We start from the raw sequence: 21,262 nt of genomic DNA on the forward strand, positions 1-21,262 counted from the left end.
AATCAACAAGAAGCAAGTAAATATGCCATAGTTTTAGGTATCAGACACAACGGTTTTTATGCTGAAAAAGGGGAGGACGCCTTCCGCACAGACCCTCTTCAAAGTCTTGGTCTTCCTAGTCTACATTGTCCTCACCTGATCTCTCTTTCCTCCTCCTCGATGCCAACAACCCGCTCGGCTCACCACCCTTGAGTTCGTCAATCCCGCGCCGGCTCCGTCCAAGGTTCGCGAAAGATACCGTATCTGTGGATTCTTCGTGGTGAGTACGGTTCACAGTCCGTCCACCACGACCGCGTTTGTGGAATCCATTCTGGTGATGATTATTGTGATAGTGCCGTTGGTGCGAATGGTGAGGATCATCCCAATCAGAATGAAGTCTGTATCTTACCAGGACCCATTTTGACTGCAACTTGATCTGAGTTTGCTCCAATAATGTACCTGTACACTGGGCTATCTCCCAAAGCACCAAATGCTTGAAGACACTGGCAAAGGGTCCGCTTCTGAGTCTGGGAGGCCCGAAATCTTCGGTTTCGTCTATCTCCACCACCTGATCTTCCACCAAATTTCGGTTCCATATGCTTATGATATCTTCATCGTGCCGCACACTCAGAACGATCCCGACTATTTCCTCACTGACTTCCTCAAAATTCACTATTGGATGCCTGAACAGCGAGTTGCCCAGACATCTCAGAACTAGTCGCTCCCAGACCAACGAGCACCGCTGCCGCTGGAATTTCACCGCCTCGACGTCCATCTCACTTTGTTTGCGCAAAAACTTGATCACCAGCTTTCCTCCATGGGCATTGGCTGGATCTTCCCATATGGGCTGGACGCCTTTTTGAAAGACCATTATCTCCGAGTTGAATCCGAGCTCACTAGGGGGTTTCAAGTTAGATAGAACTTGCCACATTTGCTCAACTGAGTCGCATTCGCTTGACTTTTCCACGCCGTTGGTGTGGATCTGGGGAAACTGTACTTCGTGGGCTGTTGAGAGATAGAGATCGCGTTTCCTGGTGAGCTCGTCATCAACGACCGTTTCCCCTTTTGGAAATTTGGACGTGGGCAGCTTCGAATGATACCATATGGTCCATAGTTTGTCAAGGGCATGAAATTCCATCGATAATGTGGGGGCTCTTCGCTGTGGAAAGTCCTATGTATGTTGCAGTTCTGCTGTTGGGGTAAACCCAGAGGCTATATAATGCAGTAAAGCTCTAGTCTGAACCAGCCTTGTTCATTCACCACTGTGCTCGTGATGTTCACAAAACACAATGGTTGTTTCCGTATTCGCTCCCTTTTTACCTCAGAAAGTAGCTACTTTGGATCAAATGTAAGTGTTGTAGTAGCCGTTGCTTCTGTATCTAATTCAGAAACGGCTGAGAGCTGGTTGCGTCCGGGTAACCCAATTTTTCAAGTAGCCTTTTGCGGCGATATTAATCCTCGGCTATACAAAGATTTGGGCTTAACATTAGTGGTACATTTTTTCTAAATAATTGTCATATGTCCGAAGAGCGGGTGGGTCGTGAGGGTAGTGAGGGAATTGCTCTTGAGAGAGGGTATTGCGCTGGTGATGGGTCTCTGGACATTGCGCTCGCAGTTACACATCAAACCGTAACCATTCCAGGTCGTCCAGGTTCAGATTGCGTTTCTCATCTTCCACGTCAAATCCGCTGATAACAGTGGAGCTTTTGAACGAAGAAGTGGCCGAAGAAACGACAGAGGCCGTGGTGGGCGGATTGGCGTCGATGCTCACAATGGAGCCATAGCGTGAAACCGATGGTCTGGCAGCAAATCGAGAGTGAAAAGATGAGCTTCGAGGAGCCAGGCCGTAGCCTGAGTCATCCATGGGCGAAGAGGGTTGCGACTCGTTGAAGATGCGAGACTTACGGCGCTTGAAGCTCGGAGCATCAACAGGTTGTTGCGACTTTTCGCGCTGAAACTGGAGCGAAAGGTTGGAAGAACGGCGGTCCCTCGGTGTATTTGATTCGCTTCCCGGACTCGTGTTCGGTTTTGGCAAAATGGGGATGTTTTTGTAACGCAGGTCTGACGGCTGCCGGAATTGAAAGGACTGGAAGTTCGGCACACTGCTGTTGTGGTTGATGGTCTGACCGCTTGAAGGTTCTCTCTGGTGTTGCTGCTGGAAATTTGGAAGCGGCTGGGGCTGTATTTGGAGTTGTGCAGGCGGTATTCTTTGCAGGGAAGAGGAGACCAATGAGTTCGGCACCGATGCTGAGATCACGGTCGTACTCTGCTGCCTCTTGGAAACCCGTTTTTTTATAACATCAGTCTTCAGCGACAACGGACGCATAGTTCCGTGCAGCTTGTGGAATAACCCACACGCATTGCAAAGCGTGTTACCCGTAGCGTCGCGCCTCCATAGAGGGGTCTTCAAAGTATGGCAGTTGGAGCACTCATTTGGGCGCGATGAAATCGGCGCAGTAGGTATCTGAAGCGACGTGGAGCTTGAATGAGTCGAAATATCGGGTTTCTTCGGTTTTCGTTGGTCATAATTATCAAATTTCACATCCCACAACTGGTTGAGGTCCATGTCCAGGTTGGTGATGAACTTTGGATATACTCCCGAGGCTTCCGCTGGAGCTGATCCAGGTAAAGAGTTTGATGTAGGCGAGTCAATCAGAGACAAGGGTGTGATCATACTGCTCTGGCTATTCTTATGACTCTGACTTGAAGACGGAACAAAGTCTGGCTTCTTCGCCGATTGTAGCGGCGAGACCGACTCTATCGATTTCGGCGAAAGCATCAAAAAGTCGTCTTCAATAGCACTTTCGTGCGTACTTCTCTGCAAGGCTTGTGCCTTCCTGGAGTTCTGCCGCTCGAAGCGGTTCTCCAGCCGAGGGTACAGCTGGAGTAGCTTCTTGGCGTTGGCATAGATATCCCATATGGATGCGGTATCCATCTTTATTGCTGGGCGATTGCACGTAAGCAAGGATGATACTTATTCGTGAGTTGCAACGGCTGATGCTTGTTTTTAGGCCGAAACAACTAGCCTCAAGTTTGTGTTGAAATGGGCTCTCCGCTGGAGCGAGGTACGGCTAGCTGAAAATGAGAAACGGCAGCTGCAAAAACCAAAGACAGCACAGAGGGTTCAAGCTGATACCTTGCAAATTCGATAGTTCAAACTTGACAATCACAGCCTTTTGTGGAAAGGGAAATATAGGACAAACGGTACCTCAACGAGGAGAAAATGGAGAGACGGGCAAATTTCTCTGAAGCTAAAATAGCACCACGGATAATTGAGCAGGTACACTACTAAAAGCTGAGATTCGGCTCTTGTCAAGAGCAGAAACGTTTGGGTATTTCGTACCTTTTTATGTTGTTTATTGTAGTATTTTCATGGCATGGACTACGGAACAACTTGAAAGAAAGATTCTATTAATTTGTTTTGCCGGTGGTCGCTAAGGATTTCGCACGTCACCACCGTTCTGATGGGGTGATCTCTTCACGTTCTGGGCGTTAGGCCTCCGTATTAGGGCATTTTGGCACAGCGCACTACCCCACCCGTTTTACGTCTTTGGAAAACCAATGCGGTTAGTTTTGGGTTGCTGATGGGAATGTGACTGATGCTTTTCTTCTTTTCGGTGGTATAGCACATTTGAAGTGGTGTTTGATGATGCCTTGTGTTAATTGTAATCTCAGCACCTACAACTCGTCCTTCACCATACCCAAGCCCAACTTGCTCAGCCATTTACCTCTATCACTGAGTGGGCCCTCCTTAGGTTTCACGAATTTCTGAACAAATTTGCTCATCTCGAGCTTGTTGAACTCACCAGAATACACCTGAGGCCCATCTTCATGGATAATCACTAGTTGAGGCAAAGTTTCGAACTTTGTGCCCAGTAGTTCGTTCACCTTTGACAGCTCTCCTTCCTTCACAGGCATGTATCCCACCTTCACTGATCCGAGAAAATCAATAGCAAGGGACTTGAGAGTAACTGGCACCTTTTTCTTGTCTGTTATCAACAGGGCACGGTGATCTTCGTTGAAATCGGCTTTCCTAAATGTTTCGTATCCGTCTGGTTTAATCCGAGACACAAACGACTTAATCCGCGTCTTCACAAATGCCACAATCTTGTCAAATTCTCTTTCACCCTTGTATACCTCGGTGGCATGACGCTTGCCCTTTCCATAGTCCTTTGGAGGGCGGAAAACCATTACAGTTGGGAACCCTTCAACGCGGTACTTGGAACACACAGGCTTGTTTTCAGCCAAATCGCAGTTAATTGCTGCCACTTGAACAAGGTCCTTGAAGTACTTTCCGACTTGACTATACGTCCGCTTCAAATTCTTGCAGTGGCCACACCAAGGTGCGTAGAACTCAACCACGGTTGTGTAGTTCGTTCCATACACCACTTTATCGAAATTCTTGTGATTCAATTCCAGAACATTTGGATTCGAATCATAGAACCCGGCCAGTACCAAACAGGCTTGAAGCAATACAATAACTGCGGTCAGTTTCATGTTGATGCCAGTGTTCTGGTATCTTGTGCCTCTAGTCCTGGAGATGGAAAAGATTGGTAATATCGGGGGACGTGTGCCCCTCAGCCTTTGGTCGTGCGCTTTTGATTTTCCATCTCTCTGCTCTTTCCGACGTTAAAATTCAAGGCCTATTAACATGGGCTAGTATCGACTACATTTCACTCATCGGTATTTTTCGACAATGTTGACTAAATACTTCACAAAGGTGACTGTGAGGTTCAACCCATTCTTGAAAGAAGGTATGTGAAGAGTTGGATCGGGAGCCGAAGCTCAAACTAGGAGACTAACACAGTTACAGCCAAACCCGCGAGGTTGTTCTTGTCCTCGATACCGCCCTCCATGAGACAGTCATGTATTATAGACTTCAAGATTCTGAGCGAGCAGTCCAAGGAGAAACCGATCATCTCCGTGACATTCAAGGATAAGGAAGTGCTGGAGGTGAACCCTTCCGAGATGAATTTTGCCGACATAGCGGACACCTTCGACCGTCACGCCAAAAAAATCAGATTCAAGGAGCAGATAGAGTCTTGATTATTCTCTGATATTGGAATATCCCTCAACAAATCTGTACATATATACATAGTTCTGAGACGAATGAAACTCTCGACAAAGAATGTCGTCCGCGGCTTAAATTACGTAAGACCCAAAAAAAAATATGTAGAGGAGTCTTCTCAAAAACAGACAGGATAGCGATTCAGCCACATTCCAGCTGGTTCTGACTTTTATTTTTCCTTCAAAAGCCATGGCAGAGAAAAAGCACAAACACGCACCAAGAGAGGAGTCTTCAAAGAAACCGGTTTCCAAGGTCAGGGAGATACCCGGTCTGGAGACCAAGAAGCAGCAGAACGACATCAGGTTCGACTCTGCATTCGGCAAGGTGGACGAGGACAAAGTTTTGCAGAACTATTCGTTTCTGAACAAATATAGACAGAATGAGCTGGCCGATCTGATAAAGATGTCGCGCGACAAAAAGCTAACATCAAAAATGGACGAGGAGCAGCTGGACGAGCTGAACCTCAAAATCTCCCGACTACGGTCCCGGTTGGATGTGATAAAAAATCGCGAAATAGAGGCCAAGGTAGTGAAAGATTACGGAAAACAGCATCACGGACGATTCTTGAATCATCGTGACAAACAGAAGCTCGTGAATATGAAGAAGTATGAAACTCTTTCTGGAAAGCAGCGTGAGAAGGTGATCGAGAGGAAGCGCAAGCGCAAGCTTGGAAAGGAGATGAAGCGGTTTGGATTTGATAAATGAGTTTGGGAGATTGAAGTGTATACTAGCAAGAATAGAGCTTTCGTCGGTTAATGGGACTGTTATGAAGTTTTAAAAGGATGAAGATGGAAATGATGTAGTTGAAAATGGTGTGATAGCTTAGAGAAAACCGCTTGGGCAGTGGAGCTAAGTTAGGGTAACTTGATAAGTTAACTGCTTAGATCAAACTTGGGTAAGTTTAGCATGAATTGGCCCTGAATTGCTAGCCATTCCCTCTTAATGCTCCAGGATCGACAAGTTACCAGTAACAACCACATTTTCCAAAATGGAGCCATTTGGAATATCAATCTTCTGGCCGTCGTTGCAAACAATGATGACAGTTCCCCTCAGCTGGACGCCCTTTCCGAAGTTAACATTTCCAGTAACGGTAAGATGGTCAAGCTCCAGGATCTTTGGCATGTGAGGTATCCTGCTTTGGAAACCGCTAACCTTCTTGAAGTCAGAACCCAGCTTGATCAAAGGAGCAGCGCCGAATCTTGAAGGGTCCATTTTCAGGGCACCGTGTTGCAAGTAGAACAGATCTGACTTGACCAGCATCAAGTCAGAACAGGTCTTCACAGGCAAGAACCTGGATCTGGGAACGACAACACCATGGGCTCCATTGAAGTGTCTAATGGCGGCGCCAACGGCAGTCTCCAACTGCAACACATTGATGTCCATGTTACCAACGGTGATGGATTTCTGGTTGGGGATGATTTCCACCTGGATGGCATTGGCCTCCACGAGTCTCTTGATGGCCTTGAGGTTGATCCACAAATTGTTAGTGTTAAAGTTCTTGAACTTCTTGATAGACTTGAACTCCTCCACATGCTCTTTGGGGACCTGAGCAATTTCCAGAAGACGGATGGTCCCGTCATAGTTGATGAGGGTTCCACCCTTGACGTCAGCTCTGGTCTTGTCGGTCAACTCCATGATATACTCGGCACCAGTCTCAATCATGTGATTCAGGATCTTAGGGTCAACTGTGGCTCCGAGGTTGTCTCCGTTGGAAACAAAAAGAATCTCTTTTCCTTGCTCCAGCAACACATCCAGCTCACCAGAAGAAACAAGACTCTCAAATATGTCACCATGGCCTGGAGGATACCAGGCATCGTGGTCGTCCTCTAGAGATTGAGGAACTGGCAACAACGAATCCTTGTAGATACGTGGGTATCTGGACTGGTTGAAAGTTCTGATGCGAATACGGTGACCCTGGTACTTCTTAACCAAGTGCTGAGTATCGTCATCGGTGTTGAATGAGTTCATAAGTAAAAGAGGAACATCTGTATCAAAGGTCCTGTTGAGATACTCGATCTGGCGAACCGAAAGATCCAGAAACGATTGGCCGTCCCTGACTTCGATAACACTCTTGGGGCCTACACATCCCATGGATGTTCCGAGACCACCGTTCAACTTCAAAACAGCCAGTTTCGATAGGTTGGCTGCATTGGCATCCTGCAAGGTTTGATAATCCACCACTTCGTCGTGGTCCGGTGAGCGGATGTGATCCCAATCAAGAGTGGTTCCGGAGGCCTTATCGGTCAAGTACCGTCTGAACAGCGCAAAAAAGGTGTCCATCTCGGTTTCAAACTTGGCACGGACTTCTGGCTCGGCCACATCGTCAATCATCTTGTTGAGCGCGTTGCGCATCTGACTGGCAGCAACAGTCGTTGTTGTGTTTTCAAACGCATACGACGACTGCGACTTTGCATGTTTTTTTGGCGAGTATTGGCTCATGGTGCTGGGGCTCACAATTGGCAGCAAAATTCACGAAGAGAACAGGTTTTGTGTGGAAACAGAATCCATTGAGCCGTGTTGATGGAAGAAAAGACAGATCACTTCTTTGGCGGACCCGTCCCCTTGGCGTGCGTCAACCATTGTTGCCGAAAACGGCCGGTCCAAATCCAGCATGAAACGTGGGGTAATGAAAACTTGGAAGCGAATGATTCTACGGTGGTTGAATCAAGGGCGTTCATGTATAGCGGTTGGCCTATGAGTTCGAATCATATGAGTTCTGACTAGTGGAAATTCTCTCAAATGGTAGTTGAATGCAGGTACACCGAACTTGTGGTGAAACTTCATTTTGGAAGTATTGGTTGGTGAACGTCTTAGGGGAACGAAAGCGTCGCATAAGTGTCCAAATTTTGCGAAGACAGAAATAAATCGGTATACTTGAAAAGATTCTGCCAAAAAGAGAAACGAAAGTGGCTTGGTTCTGCTTTGTGGACTTCAATGGTTGAATGGTACCATGTGTTGTGGCGTCACGTGTGTCGCTGTATCTGGTTTGCAGACACTATTTGACATATTTTTCATGGAGATACTCAAATTCCTGAAAAACTAAGATATTCTTACATTTCAGTCGAAGTCATACTTGTGTAACTAATCGTATAATTGCGTATATGTTGACGTGAATTGATATTATATATTCGCTCATTTTATGGTAATTCCCCACAGATATGACTTAACCCTTCCCTTCTGTGCACCTTATGCATAGTTCTATATGAAAGCATATCTGACCTTTTCTTCATAAAAATAATGTATCGCTCGACCGAATCATCTCAACACATTCCCGATGAAGAGCCTCATCACTAACGACACCCGATTGACTGGCGATCTGAAGATACAGAGTGTCTAAGGACTGCTGGCCCTTCTCTAAATCACGCTCAGTTTCATTCAAATATTCCAAAATTTGATCCATGATGGACTCATAGCCCAGCTGTTTCGAGAATATCAACATCTTGTCGAGTTGCTTGAGCAACCCGCCTATCAGCGGAAAATCTTCAAGGCCGTCGCTTGTCTCTCGCACGGCCTCCCACGCCTGCCTCACACAACTAGAGTTTTCAAACAACTTATAAACAAGTTGCGGCAATATCGAACTTGGATCGTTCCATTTTGAATCACTCGACCGCGATCCAAGTGTCAGCAAGTACTCCATAGCGCATAATTCCTGCGTTATCGGCTTTTTAATGCCACTAATCTGATCCCGCGCATTTAATCGCACCAAAAACCTGAGCATCATAAATTTCGAGTTCCAAAAATCTGTCCAATTATAGTAGCAGTATTCGGACCCGCGCTTGGGGAAACCCACAATACCAAGGTCGATCAGAGAGGTCACGAGCGTGAAAACATTGGCATTTAGCCTGCGCACAAACGAAATATCGAACGTTCTCCGGGTCAATCCAAACCTCATTTCACCCTGGAATACGTCCAGAACTGCAAAAGCCACCTTGACAGTGGTGGCATGGCTGGCTGGCTCAGCCAGGCTGTGTTCACTGGCTCCATGAGGCTTGATGAAAGGAAATTTCTGATAGCATAGCTTCACAGACTCCTTTCTGAATTCGTTAGAAACGAGCAACTCCGGACGCCTGGTTATAAATGCGTCGAAAATCTGGAAAATCAGTCTAACACATCGGGTGTTATTTTCACTTCCTCGCTGATTCTGGACCAGAAACGACCCAAGACTAACTATAAGCTCAAAAGTCCCAATTCCCGTCTCGCTTATCACGAGAGATTGCTCGTAGGGCTCACAGTGCAGAATCAGGTCATTCAAAATGATCAAAATGGGAACAAGCTCCGCGTATTCCAGACCAGGAATGTCGTCATTCCAGTCATCATCGTCAGCATCAGGCTTAATTCGCGTATAATAGGCATCCATATCATCTTCCAGATAGTTGCGTAGATATGCATCGTAGCTTTCAGAAGTCATGATCTTAGAGCTGATCCAAGAAAGAAACCCTGATTGCTCCTCGTGTTGTACGAGCAAATCTGGACTGTGGTTGTACAGTAACCTTAAGCCCACCAATAGGAACTGTGAAATGGTATAGTTGATCGCACTGGAATTGTCGATGTCTAGCTCCGAGTGGAAATCTCCGAGCCCGACGAGCACAATCAACCGAAGCGTGTCTCCTAATCCTTCGTATCCAATCATGTGTTTCTTCTCCTCGTCCATCAGGTCTTTCAGTACCAGCACGTCCAGAAGACTTTGTAGCGTACCTGCGTTCTTCTGAATCGCAATAGACGTGTTTTGAACGCACCAATGGAGCTTCAGATACAACTTGGTAGCTGCCAGTTTCACAGCCAGTCTAGCCTCAAAACCCCGCGAGTCGTGTTCAACGGAAAGCCATTCCCGATAATCATCTCTGGAACACACCTTAATGCCCCATAGAACAACATGAGTGAGTCTTATAAGAGTCTGTGGCTCAAGCAGTTCACTGAAAACGTTCTCTTTAAGGGAGGAAGCACTAGCCCATGGCCTCGCAGGGTCACCAAGCCATTGAACAAACATGCCGACCGTGACAAATGCGTTCAAAACCATTTCCAAGTCCTCAGATACCAAAACTGATTCAGATTCGAAGCCGGAATCCAAATCAGCATCCACCTCGCGATATGCCTCAAGAGTAGTCACTGTATTCAGTAGAAATTGTTGTATGATCGGAACATATTGGGGATGAAAAGTGTGGGTTCCGAGAATGGCAAGCTTTTCAGGGGAGTCAGCAATACGCGTAGACCGTACGACGCAGTTGTCCAAAAAAGCCAAAAAAGCCGCGCTGCTACACTGAAACTGAAAGAACACGCGCCAGTATGTTTCGTCTTTGGGTATGGAAAAGTCCAACAAGGTGCCGTAAACATCCAAGACGGAGGAGACGCGATGCTCCAGACCCTGAGACTCAGCCTTCAGGCGATGCATGTACTCCAGGAAAAACGAGGTTCTCTGAGCGGGAACCGCGCAAACAGCGGCAGTAGACGGATTCTGGATTACACCCTTGATAGAAAAGCCTTAGAGCAGAGCTTATCTGGTTGCGAGCCCAGGAGAGGAAGCACGGAAATCACGTGCTAAATGCAGCAGGACTCCTACACTGCATACCAAATTATGCGGATGGGCATCAATTAGTACTCATTTTTATTTAACACTTGCTTATTCAGCAGTCGAAACTGAAGACTTTGTTCCTTCGGACTTCACAAACCACACCATTAAGCCTCCAAATATGCCCGTTAGTGAGACTAGCAATACATTGACTGGGATAGGGTTCATGTGGAAGACAGTATGGGTTAAGCCGTCCAACAGAGTCTGGAGCAAGTTGCAAAGACCTGAGAAGCAGATAATTGCTCCATATACTGTTCCAAATGTCTCAAAACCGAAGACCTTTGCACAAATGTCAGAGACGGCTGTATAGTAGAATGGTCTGTATAATACCAGTAATGCGATACCCAGATATGCCACAGGTTTGAAAGGGACGATTCCTGAGACTCCAATGGTCATTGATATCGATAGAAGAATCTCGACTACTGTCAGAGTGGAGAAGTTATCCAGCAAAAGACCAATGAATGGAATGGATAAGATACCTCCAACAGGCAATGCCAGATCAAAGAACCGATTGATGGTGACAGCAGTTTCTGCATCAAACAAAAACTCTTCCTGCGACCTTACAGTAGCCACAAAGTAATTAATCCGGATCATCTGAATTGTTGTAAAAAGAGCCATCAAGAAAAACCACGAAGACAACATCTGGTTTTTAACCGAGGCTCCGTGCAAAACTCCGTATACCCCACCACTTTTATCCATATTTCTAATCTGCTCAACCTCGCTAGTTACAGACTTCATGGAGTTGCGTCTCAATTGCGCGTCCGAACGTGCCTGGAGATAAGCATTGTCAGGGTCAAGGCTCTCGCCTGGCTTGACCACCTCAGCCGCCGCAGTCTTGTATGTGTATCTGGGCATCACTGTCATCTGACAAACAAAAATGAACACTGGAACCACAAGGTAGTATGTGAAGAACCGTTTCAGAGTCAATTCTGGAAACTTTTGAAAGGCCATTCTGTAACCCAGAAAAAGAGCAGAGGAAGAGTCAAAAGCACCTGTAAGAAGGGCCAACACTGATCCAGAGTTATTAGGAAAAGAATTGGCAAGATGGAAGCACGAAATAAACACAAAAGGACCTCCAAGAGCTAATCCAGAGTAGCCCACGAGATAACCATCAAACAGCGAAATATCGCTTCCCGCTCTCAGAAGAAGCGAGGCTCCAAATATAAGGATCGACCCAATGGTTCCACATACACGAGGTCCATAGCGGTCTAAAATATTGCCCACGAGCAAGGCGGCAGCATTCGTAACAACAGCTGCAAGTGTGAACAGAAAGTTCAGCTTCAAATCTTGCTCCACACAGACACCATTGCCAGAGTCAGGTGCACATCGCTCGTGATACACACCCTGAGCAATTAAGACCGGCTTCAATGCTGCAAAGCCAAAAACAGGCCCAGCAGCAACAAGGCACCATGCGATTGAGCACGCTATCTGGACTAGCTTCCTGCTCTTGGAGACGGAGTGTTGCTCAATTACAACAGAACGGTACGATGATTGGCGGGAAACCACAGGCAGCAATGGGGATGTCTCCTGTGTTTCTTGCCCGTAGAACTGGTCTGGATCTGGCATCTCAAAAATTGGCCGCACTTCCCTGAAAATCAATTGTAAAATCAAACAGGACAAAACATCACCACGGGCCCTCCGGTCTTAAAAGCAACCAGCAGCAGATTTGGGTTTCGCACCTATGGGGTGAAGATTCTTATCAGTCGCACCCTTTCCCCAGAAAAAACAAAGAACGAGTGAAAAGTTTCTGGCGTGTTGATTATATTTGATTTGTGTGATATGTAGGATAGTTGGAGAACAACTTTGTATTGAATTTGATGGAAGACCGGAGTCAGCCGTCACCAAATTGATTACCAGTCGGACTAGCCAAAAAAAAAAATATACCTGTGAAAAACAGCTCTATGGGACTATATACAATCCAAACCTCAGACTTAAGCAACTCCGAGTTGGTCGATTTCCTTGGCGAGCTCATTTAGCTCAGCAGCCTCGTCCTTGGAAGTCTTTGCTGACTCATCAACTGGTTCTTCAGGGTTGAGGACGCTTTCTACCCATGCGACCTCCTTTTTCAACAAGTCCTTAGTATTGGGGACAAAATGTCCACCAGGGTGCTTGATAACGGTGGCAGTACCCTCCTTGCAAAGCTTAACGATTTCTTCGGAGCGATCATTTGAGACCAAAGTGTCCAACTCGCCGTAAAGGTGCAATGAGGGAATTTCGATTGGAGATGCGTAGAAATGCTGGTACTTCTCTGGCTTGACTCTGAACCCTGAATAAAGTATACCAAACTTGAGAGGCTCAGCACCTGGAATAATCTTTTGCCATTCGTTCAAGCAGATAGTGGCAAGTCCGGCACCCTGAGAGAAACCGAGGATACCCACGAATGGACCACTTTCAGCATAAACGTCTCTGAGGGACTGGAAGGCTGGCTCAATGTCAAAGTCGTCATTGGTGTACCACCAACCACGGAACTGAGCATCTTCAGCTGTATCACCTCCAAACTTGCTAACATCGGACACTTCGAAGGGAAGGTCAGCCGGTTTCAGCTCGATTGGCGCATTCATGAAGACGGTATGATAGCCGATTTTCTTGAGGGCCTTTCTGATCCCCGAGGCCTTGACAGAGAAATTGGGGCCGGTCTGGGCAAACCCATGCAGACATAATACTGTTCCTTTGATAACTTTAGCAGACATTTTTGAGATAGAGAATTTTCTCGATACTGGAAAAGACAAAATTCTTCAGGTGAAAAGGTTGAAACAACCGGTCAGGAGGCAATAGTGGAAGGCAGAAAAAAGTAATAAACGAAGTGTGTCACACAAAAAAGAAGTAGTGCACGTCCAAGTGATCAGATCGGGAGAAAACTAGGGAGCCTTAAGCGAGCATTCAGGTGACACAGCGCTTTCTGATTCAAGGACTCCACGTATTTATCACTTTGCTGCATCGAGTTTTCTATCTAAAACCCGATATTGAATCAAGACTGCAAGAAATGATGTTAAATCGCAGTTCTCCCGCGGTCAGGTTGGCCACTCGGGCTTTGGTCAGAAACCTATACTCATCCCCAGCGTTGAGGTTTGCATTTCAACCAGCAAAACAGGTGGCGATTTCTGGTTTGAGATCTGGGTTGAAGACCCAGAGCAATATTCGGAACCAATTTAGATACTACAGCGTCATTGAAGAAGAGCCTAATGCCAAAGTCGTTGGATACGAGGAAGTGAAGGCCCTATCTGAAAAACCCGGCGACGCCCTGATAGTGGATGTTCGCGAGCCAAGTGAGTATGCCCAAGGACATATTCCTAATGCAGTCAATATTCCCTACAAGACGTCACCAGGAGCCCTCGGATTACCGGACGATGATTTTGAGATGACTTTTGGCTTCCCTAAGCCAACGACAGATACGGAACTAGTGTTCTACTGCCTTGCCGGAGTGAGGTCTACAGCAGCGGAAGAACTGGCTGGAACGTTTGGATATGGAAAGAGACTGAATTATGTGGGCTCATGGGAGGATTGGGCCAATCACGAGGCTGAAACTCCTAAGGAGTGAGCGGAAGCCTGGGCCTGACATTGTATAACCTCTTGTTATCGTATTGTCAATTTATTGTCAATTGAAAGCAACTGCAATAGGTTTCGTTTTTTTGCATAGATAGATGAATAGAATTGACATGGGATTAGCTGGCGATCATGAACTGGGGTACTCTCAAATATTACTCAAAGATCGGGCCAATGATGTGCTATTTCATTTGAAACACTGTATAATCTGAAAGAAATCAACTCCAATTGTTATATATATAATATGTAGATAAATAAAAAAAAATCAACGATCCTGCTCAACCAGCGTATGCAGCATCGAGATATGCAACGTCTCGGGCGGATAACCTATTCACAGCTCTGGCTCTTGCACTGGGGATTCTCACTCCCTTTGTACGAAAATAGGACAAACACAGATCAACAGCCGGCCTACCAAGACGCACTCCCAGTCTCATGAGTCTGTCTACCAGCTCCATATCCTGGGCAGTAAGCGCAGTGTCACGCAATTGCAATAGTTTCAAAACACGTGCTCCTCCACTGCTCTTGAAGCGTTCGACTTTAGCTGGAGAAGGGATGGCTGTGCTCGGCGCAGGCTTCCTCGCTGGCGTAGCTGGAGTAGTTGGCATCTTAATGACAGCAGAGTAGGATGGTGGATCACATGGCATTTGTAGTTCTTCTGGAATCGAAAACGAGTATCTTCTAGGATCACATGGCGTTTGCAGTTCATCTGGAATTGAAAACGAGTATTTTCTAGGAGTTGCCGACATGAGAAATGGACTGGCAAATTTCTCAGTAGCCAAAAAAGACTGTCTGAATATTTGTGCGGACATTGTAGGCTATCTGATAGGGTATGTTTGCTATTGTTGGAGTCTAGGACAGGGTATGGATGGGGTAAGAGATCAATTGACAAATTCTGGAATCCAGAACATGAACTCGGCCTTTACTGGGGTATACGAGCAATATATATATACTCAATTTCTATATAATATCATATATCTCATATGTCATCACGTCATTAGTCAACTGTTCCTACCGTATGTTTTCTGACGGAAGGCCCGGGTTTGTCAGCCGGTCTTAGACGCGGCTGCAGAAAACCGTTGGACTCGCACTTGCAGACGGAATGCTTCCACGATCTGCGAGGCTGCTGTTCTTACGGAAAGATGGAGCAGATCATCCCCGACAAAAAACGTAGAGATAAGGGTGAAAATTTGGCCAAATCAAATTTATACACACCAAAGATTTCAAGCTCTCTGACAACGAAGCCGCTGTCAAGAAACGTTTCATCTAATAGTTTATGACCATCAGGAAACCATCTTCAACAATCATTTGTTAATAATTCGTAAATAATAACTCAAACAATTCAACATATCCGAAGGGGCAGAGCCATGTCCGAACGGAAGCAAAAAGAAATTAATGGTCTCTTATCAGATAGGATCCGTCCGTTTGTTGCACCCACCTCGCGTTATTCCTATGCCCTCTAGAGTTCCGAAAAAGGAGTTGGATCCGGGTTCCGCCACGGCCTCTACATCAACCGGGATAGGAGACCAGAGCCATGCCGATTCCTGAACCTGCGATTGGACCATTTTTGGCAAGAGTCAATGACTAAATCCGGTCCAAAAAAAATAAATGCCTCTTGCCAGAATTGAACTAGCGACCTTTGCATTACAAGTGCAACGCTCTACCACTAAGCTAAAGAGGCAGATAACAACGACAAAAATTATTTTTGAGCCACCAGATGGGATAATGACAGATGTCACACCCTCTTGTATATGGAATTTTGAACGGGAATTAAATCCCATTGTAAAAACAAGTTTGGATCTAATACTTGACCAGATAGAATTAACTTGGGCGGCAATCAAGAATCATTTTTACCGAAGGGTTTGTTTCTAATGCTGGACAGAGAAACAGAGATATACATGATTCCGATTCTGCTCGCACGTTCGATCTGAACCAGCAATATATACAAATTCACGATGGATTCTGGTGCAAATATCCCTGATAAAAACACTAATCATTTCAAGGCGTATATTTCTGCTCCGCACCGCACATAGTTTAGTGGTTCGTTTCTGTATAGAGTTGTAGAGGAAATGCCAGTCTGGATGCACCAGCTGGTATCACGATGCTTTTTGATATCACCCTGCATCCATGATTCAGCTACATACACCTTTAATCTTAAATGTGTTTAAAATAATTACAAAATGAAGGCTTTATAGACCCCAAATCTTCAGCACACACCTTACTCAGCCGCACACATTCAGCAATTCAACTCTACCTTATTCCCCCACGATCGACTCAACCTTTTGATCGCTCGCATAGCCGCTTCAAGTATCCTCTGTAATATTCTTTTGCTTGGATTACTTTCAAACAGTTTCCATATTTTCAATCGGTAACTGATCATTAATCGCCAAAGGGACAGATACTGATTCGCGTTTACCTTAGTCGTGCGCTATCAAAGTCCAGATTTTTCGACGGCAAGCTTTGAACCCAAGTCGCTCAATACAACGCTTTACACCGCCCCAGAAACATCTTTCATACAACTCATCCATCCACATCCACACAATGTTTAGATCTGTTTCCCGTTCATTGATGGCCAACGCCGCCATGGCCAGAACTGGTGCCCTGAGATCGGCTCCCGCAATGGTGCGTTTCAACATCACGCAGCACTCCTCGATGTTGACCAAAGAAGACGTCTTGGCTCGTTCTGTCCAGGTTTTGCGTGGATTTAACGTGAAGACTCCTGAGATTGGCCTTGAGACCAAGTTTTCGCAAGATTTGGGAATGGATTCTCTGGATTACAACGATGCTCTCGTTGCTCTGGAAGAGGAATTTGACATCATCTTCGACGACGAAGCCGCCAACAAGATCCAGTCTGTCGGAGAGTGTGTTAACTACGTTATTGCCAACTACATCCCAGAAGAGATTGGTTTGGATGCCGAGATCCGTTAAGATATGGAGAAAGTAAGGCGACAGAGAAGGCGACAGAGAAGAAGAGGGGAAACTATCTCGGAATGCTCCGCGGAATGGTTTATACGGCCAGTATGGCCATTATCGATAGGTTCCAATCCCCAGTATATCTTGAACATAACAAAATAGATTTCCGTTCCAGAAACAATCATAAGTAAGCTTTATTATGTGTACGAGTCGTGATTGGCCCATCCAGAAAACCTCAAGGTAGTGCACCACCGGGAAAGAACCCCCTGATTCTGAAGGCAACAAACTTGTTCAACACCACCAATGAGTCATTCTTAGATTTGTATTTCTTTCTTTTCATCAATATATCAATTGAATATTTACATCCTTTATAATGACAGTTGAAGAAGAGACTCCTGCAATTCAAAATCTGCATCTTTCCGAGCCTGATGCGTCCCATTCCGAAGAGGATGCGGAAGATCTTGCTGCGGAGAACGAAGCACAAGAGAACGACGCCGTAACGCGTGGGTTCCCAGAGGGAGTCGTGGTTTTACCTGACGAATCTCCCGAGCAATTTGATGCTGACGACGATCTTACGTCTGCTTATGCAGATGATGTAGAGTACATTGACCTGATCCACTTGAAGGTGAAGTCATTCGAGGCACTTGGACTAGGCCGTTTCCAGCAACTAAAAGGACTCTGCTTGCGTTCTAATCTGCTGGACTCAATAGCCGGAGTCAAAGTACTCAATGAAGAATTACTTGAAGATCTTGACGTGTACGATAATCGGATCAACCACATATCCAAGCACATCAACGCGCTCACCAAACTGACCAGTTTGGACTTTTCCTTCAATAAGATCAAAAACATCAAGAATATCGACAAGCTGGTTAATCTAGAGTCACTTTATTTTGTGCAAAATCGGATATCAGAGATTACCGGATTGGCAACATTGAAAAGATTGCGGATGTTAGAGCTTGGGGGAAACCGGATTGAGGTGATCAGCGATACTTTACTCCAATTGCCAGCTCTGGAAGAGCTATGGCTGGGCAAGAACCGGATTAAGAAGTTGGAGAACTTGGGAGCTTTGAAGAACCTGCGAATTTTGTCGATTCAGTCCAATAGGTTGACCAAGATTGAAGGATTGGAGGAGTTGGAGAACCTGGAAGAATTATATCTTTCCCACAATGGAATCTCCAAGATTGAAAATCTCGAGAAGAATACGAAACTGAAAACTATCGATATCACATCCAATAGGATTTCTGATCTAGATGGACTTTCACATCTGACAAAGCTGACAGATCTGTGGTGTTCGTACAACCAGATTGCGGATTTCGGGCGCCTAGAATCGTTGGCGAAATTACCAGAGTTGGAAACGGTTTATTTCGAAGGCAATCCTATCCAATTGCAGAATCCACCTGCTTATCGCCGCAAAGTTAGGTTGAACTTGGGGCCTGGTATAAAGAAGATTGACGCGACGTATGTAACTGGAAATCTGTAAGCAAGATGCGCCAAGCCCAAATGATAGCAACAACAAACGAGTCGCAGACAAATAATAAGCTAGTCAAGACTATTATAGTGGAAATTATTCATGAGTTTTTTGTAGTTAACGAGGGAATTGAAGCAGAGTCTATCTATTTCTTCTGCAGGTGATGCACATGCATAACAATTGATGCAGCTCGTATACCTGCAAACTTAGACCGGATGCTAGCATTAAACGCTAAAACAAGCATTTCGTCTAGCACAGCTCTTTGAACTAAACTAGTCAGATTTTGCTATAGCGAAATCTTGCGCAGAGTGCCGAACAATTAAGGCTTATTCGTTTCTTTAAGTAACCAAAGAAGCTACCGAGAACAATTGACAAGCAATCTACAATGACAAAGATAAGGGCGTAAAACATGGCTCATAAATATCAAAAGTACATGGCATAATAAATAATATCACCTCGGCAAGCAAGGTGAAATAGATATATCGATTTCGTAACCTCAAGCGAGGGGTAATCCAAAAAATCATCTTCATCATCGCGAACAAGAAAAAAAATCAAACACTGGCAGTCTTCATCATCAAGTTAAAAGGGTGTAACATGCAGGAGGTGCTCAAGAAGTCCAAAGAACTTCCGAAAGATCTAAGTGGGGCCACGCCTTCTCGATGCGCGACTGGGAATCGCTCTGGCGGCGCGGCTTCGTAATGTGACCTGCAAGTACAGGAGAATTCAGCGGAGAAGCGTTTGCAGAAAACGGATAATTTATGGAGCTGGGTGGATCATCCATGAAAGAGTGTTCTGTGTGAGCAGATACCGGGGATGCTGACTCAAAAGCAGACATAGGCAATGATCCGTCCACGGCAGCAGCGGCAAGCGCCGCACCAGACGAAAAGGGACCCAAGTCCAGAGGAAAGGTGTCGAAATCCGAAAACACTTGGTCGAGAGAACCGGGCGATGAGACAGAAGAGTTCTCCACAGTATATGTCTGGCTTAGTCGAAGCGGCGAATCCTCCTCGGCTTCGTCTTGGTCATGAGTGGCAAACTGTCTGGAGGCATCTGCAAGCGACTCGGCATCCTCCGAGAAGTTCGCCGCGACCAGAGCTGCACCATCCCACCCTTCCAAGGGTGTCTCAAGACCATGGTCAATCAACTGTGCGATGACTTTGTTAACAGAAAAGTCTGCAGTGTTTTCCAAATCCAGGAAGGCAAGGTCTTGCTTGGTTCCCACCATACGGCACAAAGTCTCCAAACTCTTGGAGAGAAGTTCCAACCTGGTTTCCAGCAGCTCAACGTATCCGGGCTGGTAAACCTTGTCTCTGTGCCGTTTACGCTCGCTGTAGACACAAACTTTGTTGTCAAATGTGCACTTTGAACAAGGCTTCTTCCCGTCACATTTTGTCTTCTTGATGCGACAGCAGTCGCACGCTTTGCCGACTCGTCTTTTGCGGTCGTCCTGACGTAGAGCCATTGTGGAAGAAAAAAGACGTGAAATGGAGATGTGGTGAAACGAGTAGGAATCAAAAACCCTCAAAAACAATTTCCAGAAGCGGAGGAATATATATCGAGGGGATTAATCACTTTTAGGAAAAGGCCTCGGCTGAAGCGATGGACCGATCGCGGGATTTCTATGTGGTCGTGTGTGAGGCAACGGTAGGCACAGCCGTGAACAACGTAAGTGTGTCAGAGAATACCGAGACCGAGCCGTAAAGTGAGAGAGAAGATGTCCAAGATTCTGGCTGGTGTAGTGGTACCTAGTAAAAACTGGTAGTTGATAATTTCATAGAATTAATTGCAGAGCAACAGATTGCGATTTGAACCTGATTATATACCTCCCTATCCATTCTGACATCAACTGACGTTCTCCGTCGCTCAGACTTAATGACGCGGAGCCGTCTCCGTTAATAGACGGTAGGGGGTGCCAACGCAAGAAGTTTGACCCCTGTGATTGGTCAGATGCACAATGCAGTCTTACATCATGTTCGTTTTTAATTTCTTTTTTAATGGTTTCTGGTTCCTTGCGTTGGGAACCTATCAACGGGGAATATTAACGGTACAAGATATGGCAAATAGATGGTCACCCATGCACTGTTTCCCATCATCGGCACGGCTGACGGATTGAGGGCCTGGAGACTGTGGCTGCCGATTGGAAGGGGTAAAAGCGTAATGAATAATATCAAAATTAATGAAATTATGCGTAAGTAGAGTCACTTCTGCCGACATCTCTTGGATGCTGCCTCACTATTTTCGAAAGTCGAGAACTAAAGCACAATTGCTTTATATTAATGCTGATTGCATACCATAGTAATTTTACCTTGGCACTAGAAGTCGTCACTACCTATCTTAATTCCCAATGTTTGCTTCAGTGCCGCGATTAATAGTTGCTTGGGCTGGGCCAAAAACTTTATTCTGGTGATCTAACCGAACCTGGAACGGATGTCTGCCAATTTATCTCTGTGACTCGGTGTAATAGCTTGTAGGGGGGCCCAAGGTCCAATCTCCTAAATTGGCATTGGTTTTACAAAGACAAACCAAGTAATCAACATTTACCTCCAATGACTATCCTACTTGGAGCAAATACTATCACATTGTGACAGCTACCTACAGATCCCCTATTGTCGTCCCAAGATAGACCCGGTGCCTCCTTTCAAGTTGTTGCTCTCGTCGTGAATCTCCCAAAAATTGATTCATGCCTCAATAAATTACATGTTGCTCCAGTCATGTACAGACAAGTCAT

General features: G+C 45.7%; 15 protein-coding genes across 15 annotated transcripts; 6 read left to right on the plus strand and 9 right to left on the minus strand.

The window, feature by feature from the left end:
* Positions 1-115: 115 nt before the first annotated feature.
* On the minus strand, positions 116-1,117 carry KUCA_T00004843001 (uncharacterized protein; the record flags this gene model as incomplete). Its single annotated transcript, XM_022605969.1, has 1 exon — positions 116-1,117. The coding sequence occupies one exon, from the start codon at positions 1,115-1,117 to the stop codon at positions 116-118; it is 1,002 nt and encodes a 333-aa protein (XP_022460848.1).
* A 477-nt stretch (positions 1,118-1,594) lies between these two features.
* Positions 1,595-2,914, minus strand: KUCA_T00004844001 (uncharacterized protein; the record flags this gene model as incomplete). Its single annotated transcript, XM_022605970.1, has 1 exon — positions 1,595-2,914. One exon carries the CDS (start codon positions 2,912-2,914, stop codon positions 1,595-1,597), a length of 1,320 nt encoding a protein of 439 aa, XP_022460849.1.
* Positions 2,915-3,657: 743 nt separating this feature from the next.
* KUCA_T00004845001 (uncharacterized protein) lies at positions 3,658-4,476 on the minus strand (the record flags this gene model as incomplete). The annotated part of the gene is made up of 1 exon (XM_022605971.1): positions 3,658-4,476. One exon carries the CDS (start codon positions 4,474-4,476, stop codon positions 3,658-3,660), a length of 819 nt encoding a protein of 272 aa, XP_022460850.1.
* Positions 4,477-4,675: 199 nt separating this feature from the next.
* KUCA_T00004846001 (uncharacterized protein) lies at positions 4,676-5,025 on the plus strand (the record flags this gene model as incomplete). The annotated part of the gene is made up of 2 exons (XM_022605972.1): positions 4,676-4,733; positions 4,793-5,025. 2 exons carry the CDS (start codon positions 4,676-4,678, stop codon positions 5,023-5,025), a joined length of 291 nt encoding a protein of 96 aa, XP_022460851.1.
* Positions 5,026-5,236: 211 nt separating this feature from the next.
* KUCA_T00004847001 (uncharacterized protein) lies at positions 5,237-5,752 on the plus strand (the record flags this gene model as incomplete). Its single annotated transcript, XM_022605973.1, has 1 exon — positions 5,237-5,752. One exon carries the CDS (start codon positions 5,237-5,239, stop codon positions 5,750-5,752), a length of 516 nt encoding a protein of 171 aa, XP_022460852.1.
* Positions 5,753-5,986: 234 nt separating this feature from the next.
* On the minus strand, positions 5,987-7,486 carry KUCA_T00004848001 (uncharacterized protein; the record flags this gene model as incomplete). Its single annotated transcript, XM_022605975.1, has 1 exon — positions 5,987-7,486. The coding sequence occupies one exon, from the start codon at positions 7,484-7,486 to the stop codon at positions 5,987-5,989; it is 1,500 nt and encodes a 499-aa protein (XP_022460853.1).
* A 787-nt stretch (positions 7,487-8,273) lies between these two features.
* Positions 8,274-10,436, minus strand: KUCA_T00004849001 (uncharacterized protein; the record flags this gene model as incomplete). The annotated part of the gene is made up of 1 exon (XM_022605976.1): positions 8,274-10,436. The coding sequence occupies one exon, from the start codon at positions 10,434-10,436 to the stop codon at positions 8,274-8,276; it is 2,163 nt and encodes a 720-aa protein (XP_022460854.1).
* Positions 10,437-10,664: 228 nt separating this feature from the next.
* Positions 10,665-12,179, minus strand: KUCA_T00004850001 (uncharacterized protein; the record flags this gene model as incomplete). The annotated part of the gene is made up of 1 exon (XM_022605977.1): positions 10,665-12,179. One exon carries the CDS (start codon positions 12,177-12,179, stop codon positions 10,665-10,667), a length of 1,515 nt encoding a protein of 504 aa, XP_022460855.1.
* Positions 12,180-12,544: 365 nt separating this feature from the next.
* On the minus strand, positions 12,545-13,303 carry KUCA_T00004851001 (uncharacterized protein; the record flags this gene model as incomplete). The annotated part of the gene is made up of 1 exon (XM_022605978.1): positions 12,545-13,303. One exon carries the CDS (start codon positions 13,301-13,303, stop codon positions 12,545-12,547), a length of 759 nt encoding a protein of 252 aa, XP_022460856.1.
* Positions 13,304-13,596: 293 nt separating this feature from the next.
* KUCA_T00004852001 (uncharacterized protein) lies at positions 13,597-14,151 on the plus strand (the record flags this gene model as incomplete). The annotated part of the gene is made up of 1 exon (XM_022605979.1): positions 13,597-14,151. One exon carries the CDS (start codon positions 13,597-13,599, stop codon positions 14,149-14,151), a length of 555 nt encoding a protein of 184 aa, XP_022460857.1.
* A 283-nt stretch (positions 14,152-14,434) lies between these two features.
* KUCA_T00004853001 (uncharacterized protein) lies at positions 14,435-14,965 on the minus strand (the record flags this gene model as incomplete). Its single annotated transcript, XM_022605980.1, has 1 exon — positions 14,435-14,965. One exon carries the CDS (start codon positions 14,963-14,965, stop codon positions 14,435-14,437), a length of 531 nt encoding a protein of 176 aa, XP_022460858.1.
* A 796-nt stretch (positions 14,966-15,761) lies between these two features.
* On the plus strand, positions 15,762-16,025 carry KUCA_T00004854001 (uncharacterized protein; the record flags this gene model as incomplete). The annotated part of the gene is made up of 1 exon (XM_022605981.1): positions 15,762-16,025. One exon carries the CDS (start codon positions 15,762-15,764, stop codon positions 16,023-16,025), a length of 264 nt encoding a protein of 87 aa, XP_022460859.1.
* A 669-nt stretch (positions 16,026-16,694) lies between these two features.
* KUCA_T00004855001 (uncharacterized protein) lies at positions 16,695-17,081 on the plus strand (the record flags this gene model as incomplete). The annotated part of the gene is made up of 1 exon (XM_022605982.1): positions 16,695-17,081. The coding sequence occupies one exon, from the start codon at positions 16,695-16,697 to the stop codon at positions 17,079-17,081; it is 387 nt and encodes a 128-aa protein (XP_022460860.1).
* Positions 17,082-17,439: 358 nt separating this feature from the next.
* On the plus strand, positions 17,440-18,546 carry KUCA_T00004856001 (uncharacterized protein; the record flags this gene model as incomplete). Its single annotated transcript, XM_022605983.1, has 1 exon — positions 17,440-18,546. The coding sequence occupies one exon, from the start codon at positions 17,440-17,442 to the stop codon at positions 18,544-18,546; it is 1,107 nt and encodes a 368-aa protein (XP_022460861.1).
* Positions 18,547-19,141: 595 nt separating this feature from the next.
* On the minus strand, positions 19,142-19,996 carry KUCA_T00004857001 (uncharacterized protein; the record flags this gene model as incomplete). Its single annotated transcript, XM_022605984.1, has 1 exon — positions 19,142-19,996. One exon carries the CDS (start codon positions 19,994-19,996, stop codon positions 19,142-19,144), a length of 855 nt encoding a protein of 284 aa, XP_022460862.1.
* Positions 19,997-21,262: the final 1,266 nt, after the last annotated feature.

Source organism: Kuraishia capsulata, genomic scaffold (genome assembly GCF_000576695.1).
Source record: "Kuraishia capsulata CBS 1993 genomic scaffold, Kuraishia_capsulata_scaffold_6, whole genome shotgun sequence".
Classification (NCBI taxonomy): Eukaryota; Fungi; Ascomycota; class Pichiomycetes; order Pichiales; family Pichiaceae; genus Kuraishia; species Kuraishia capsulata.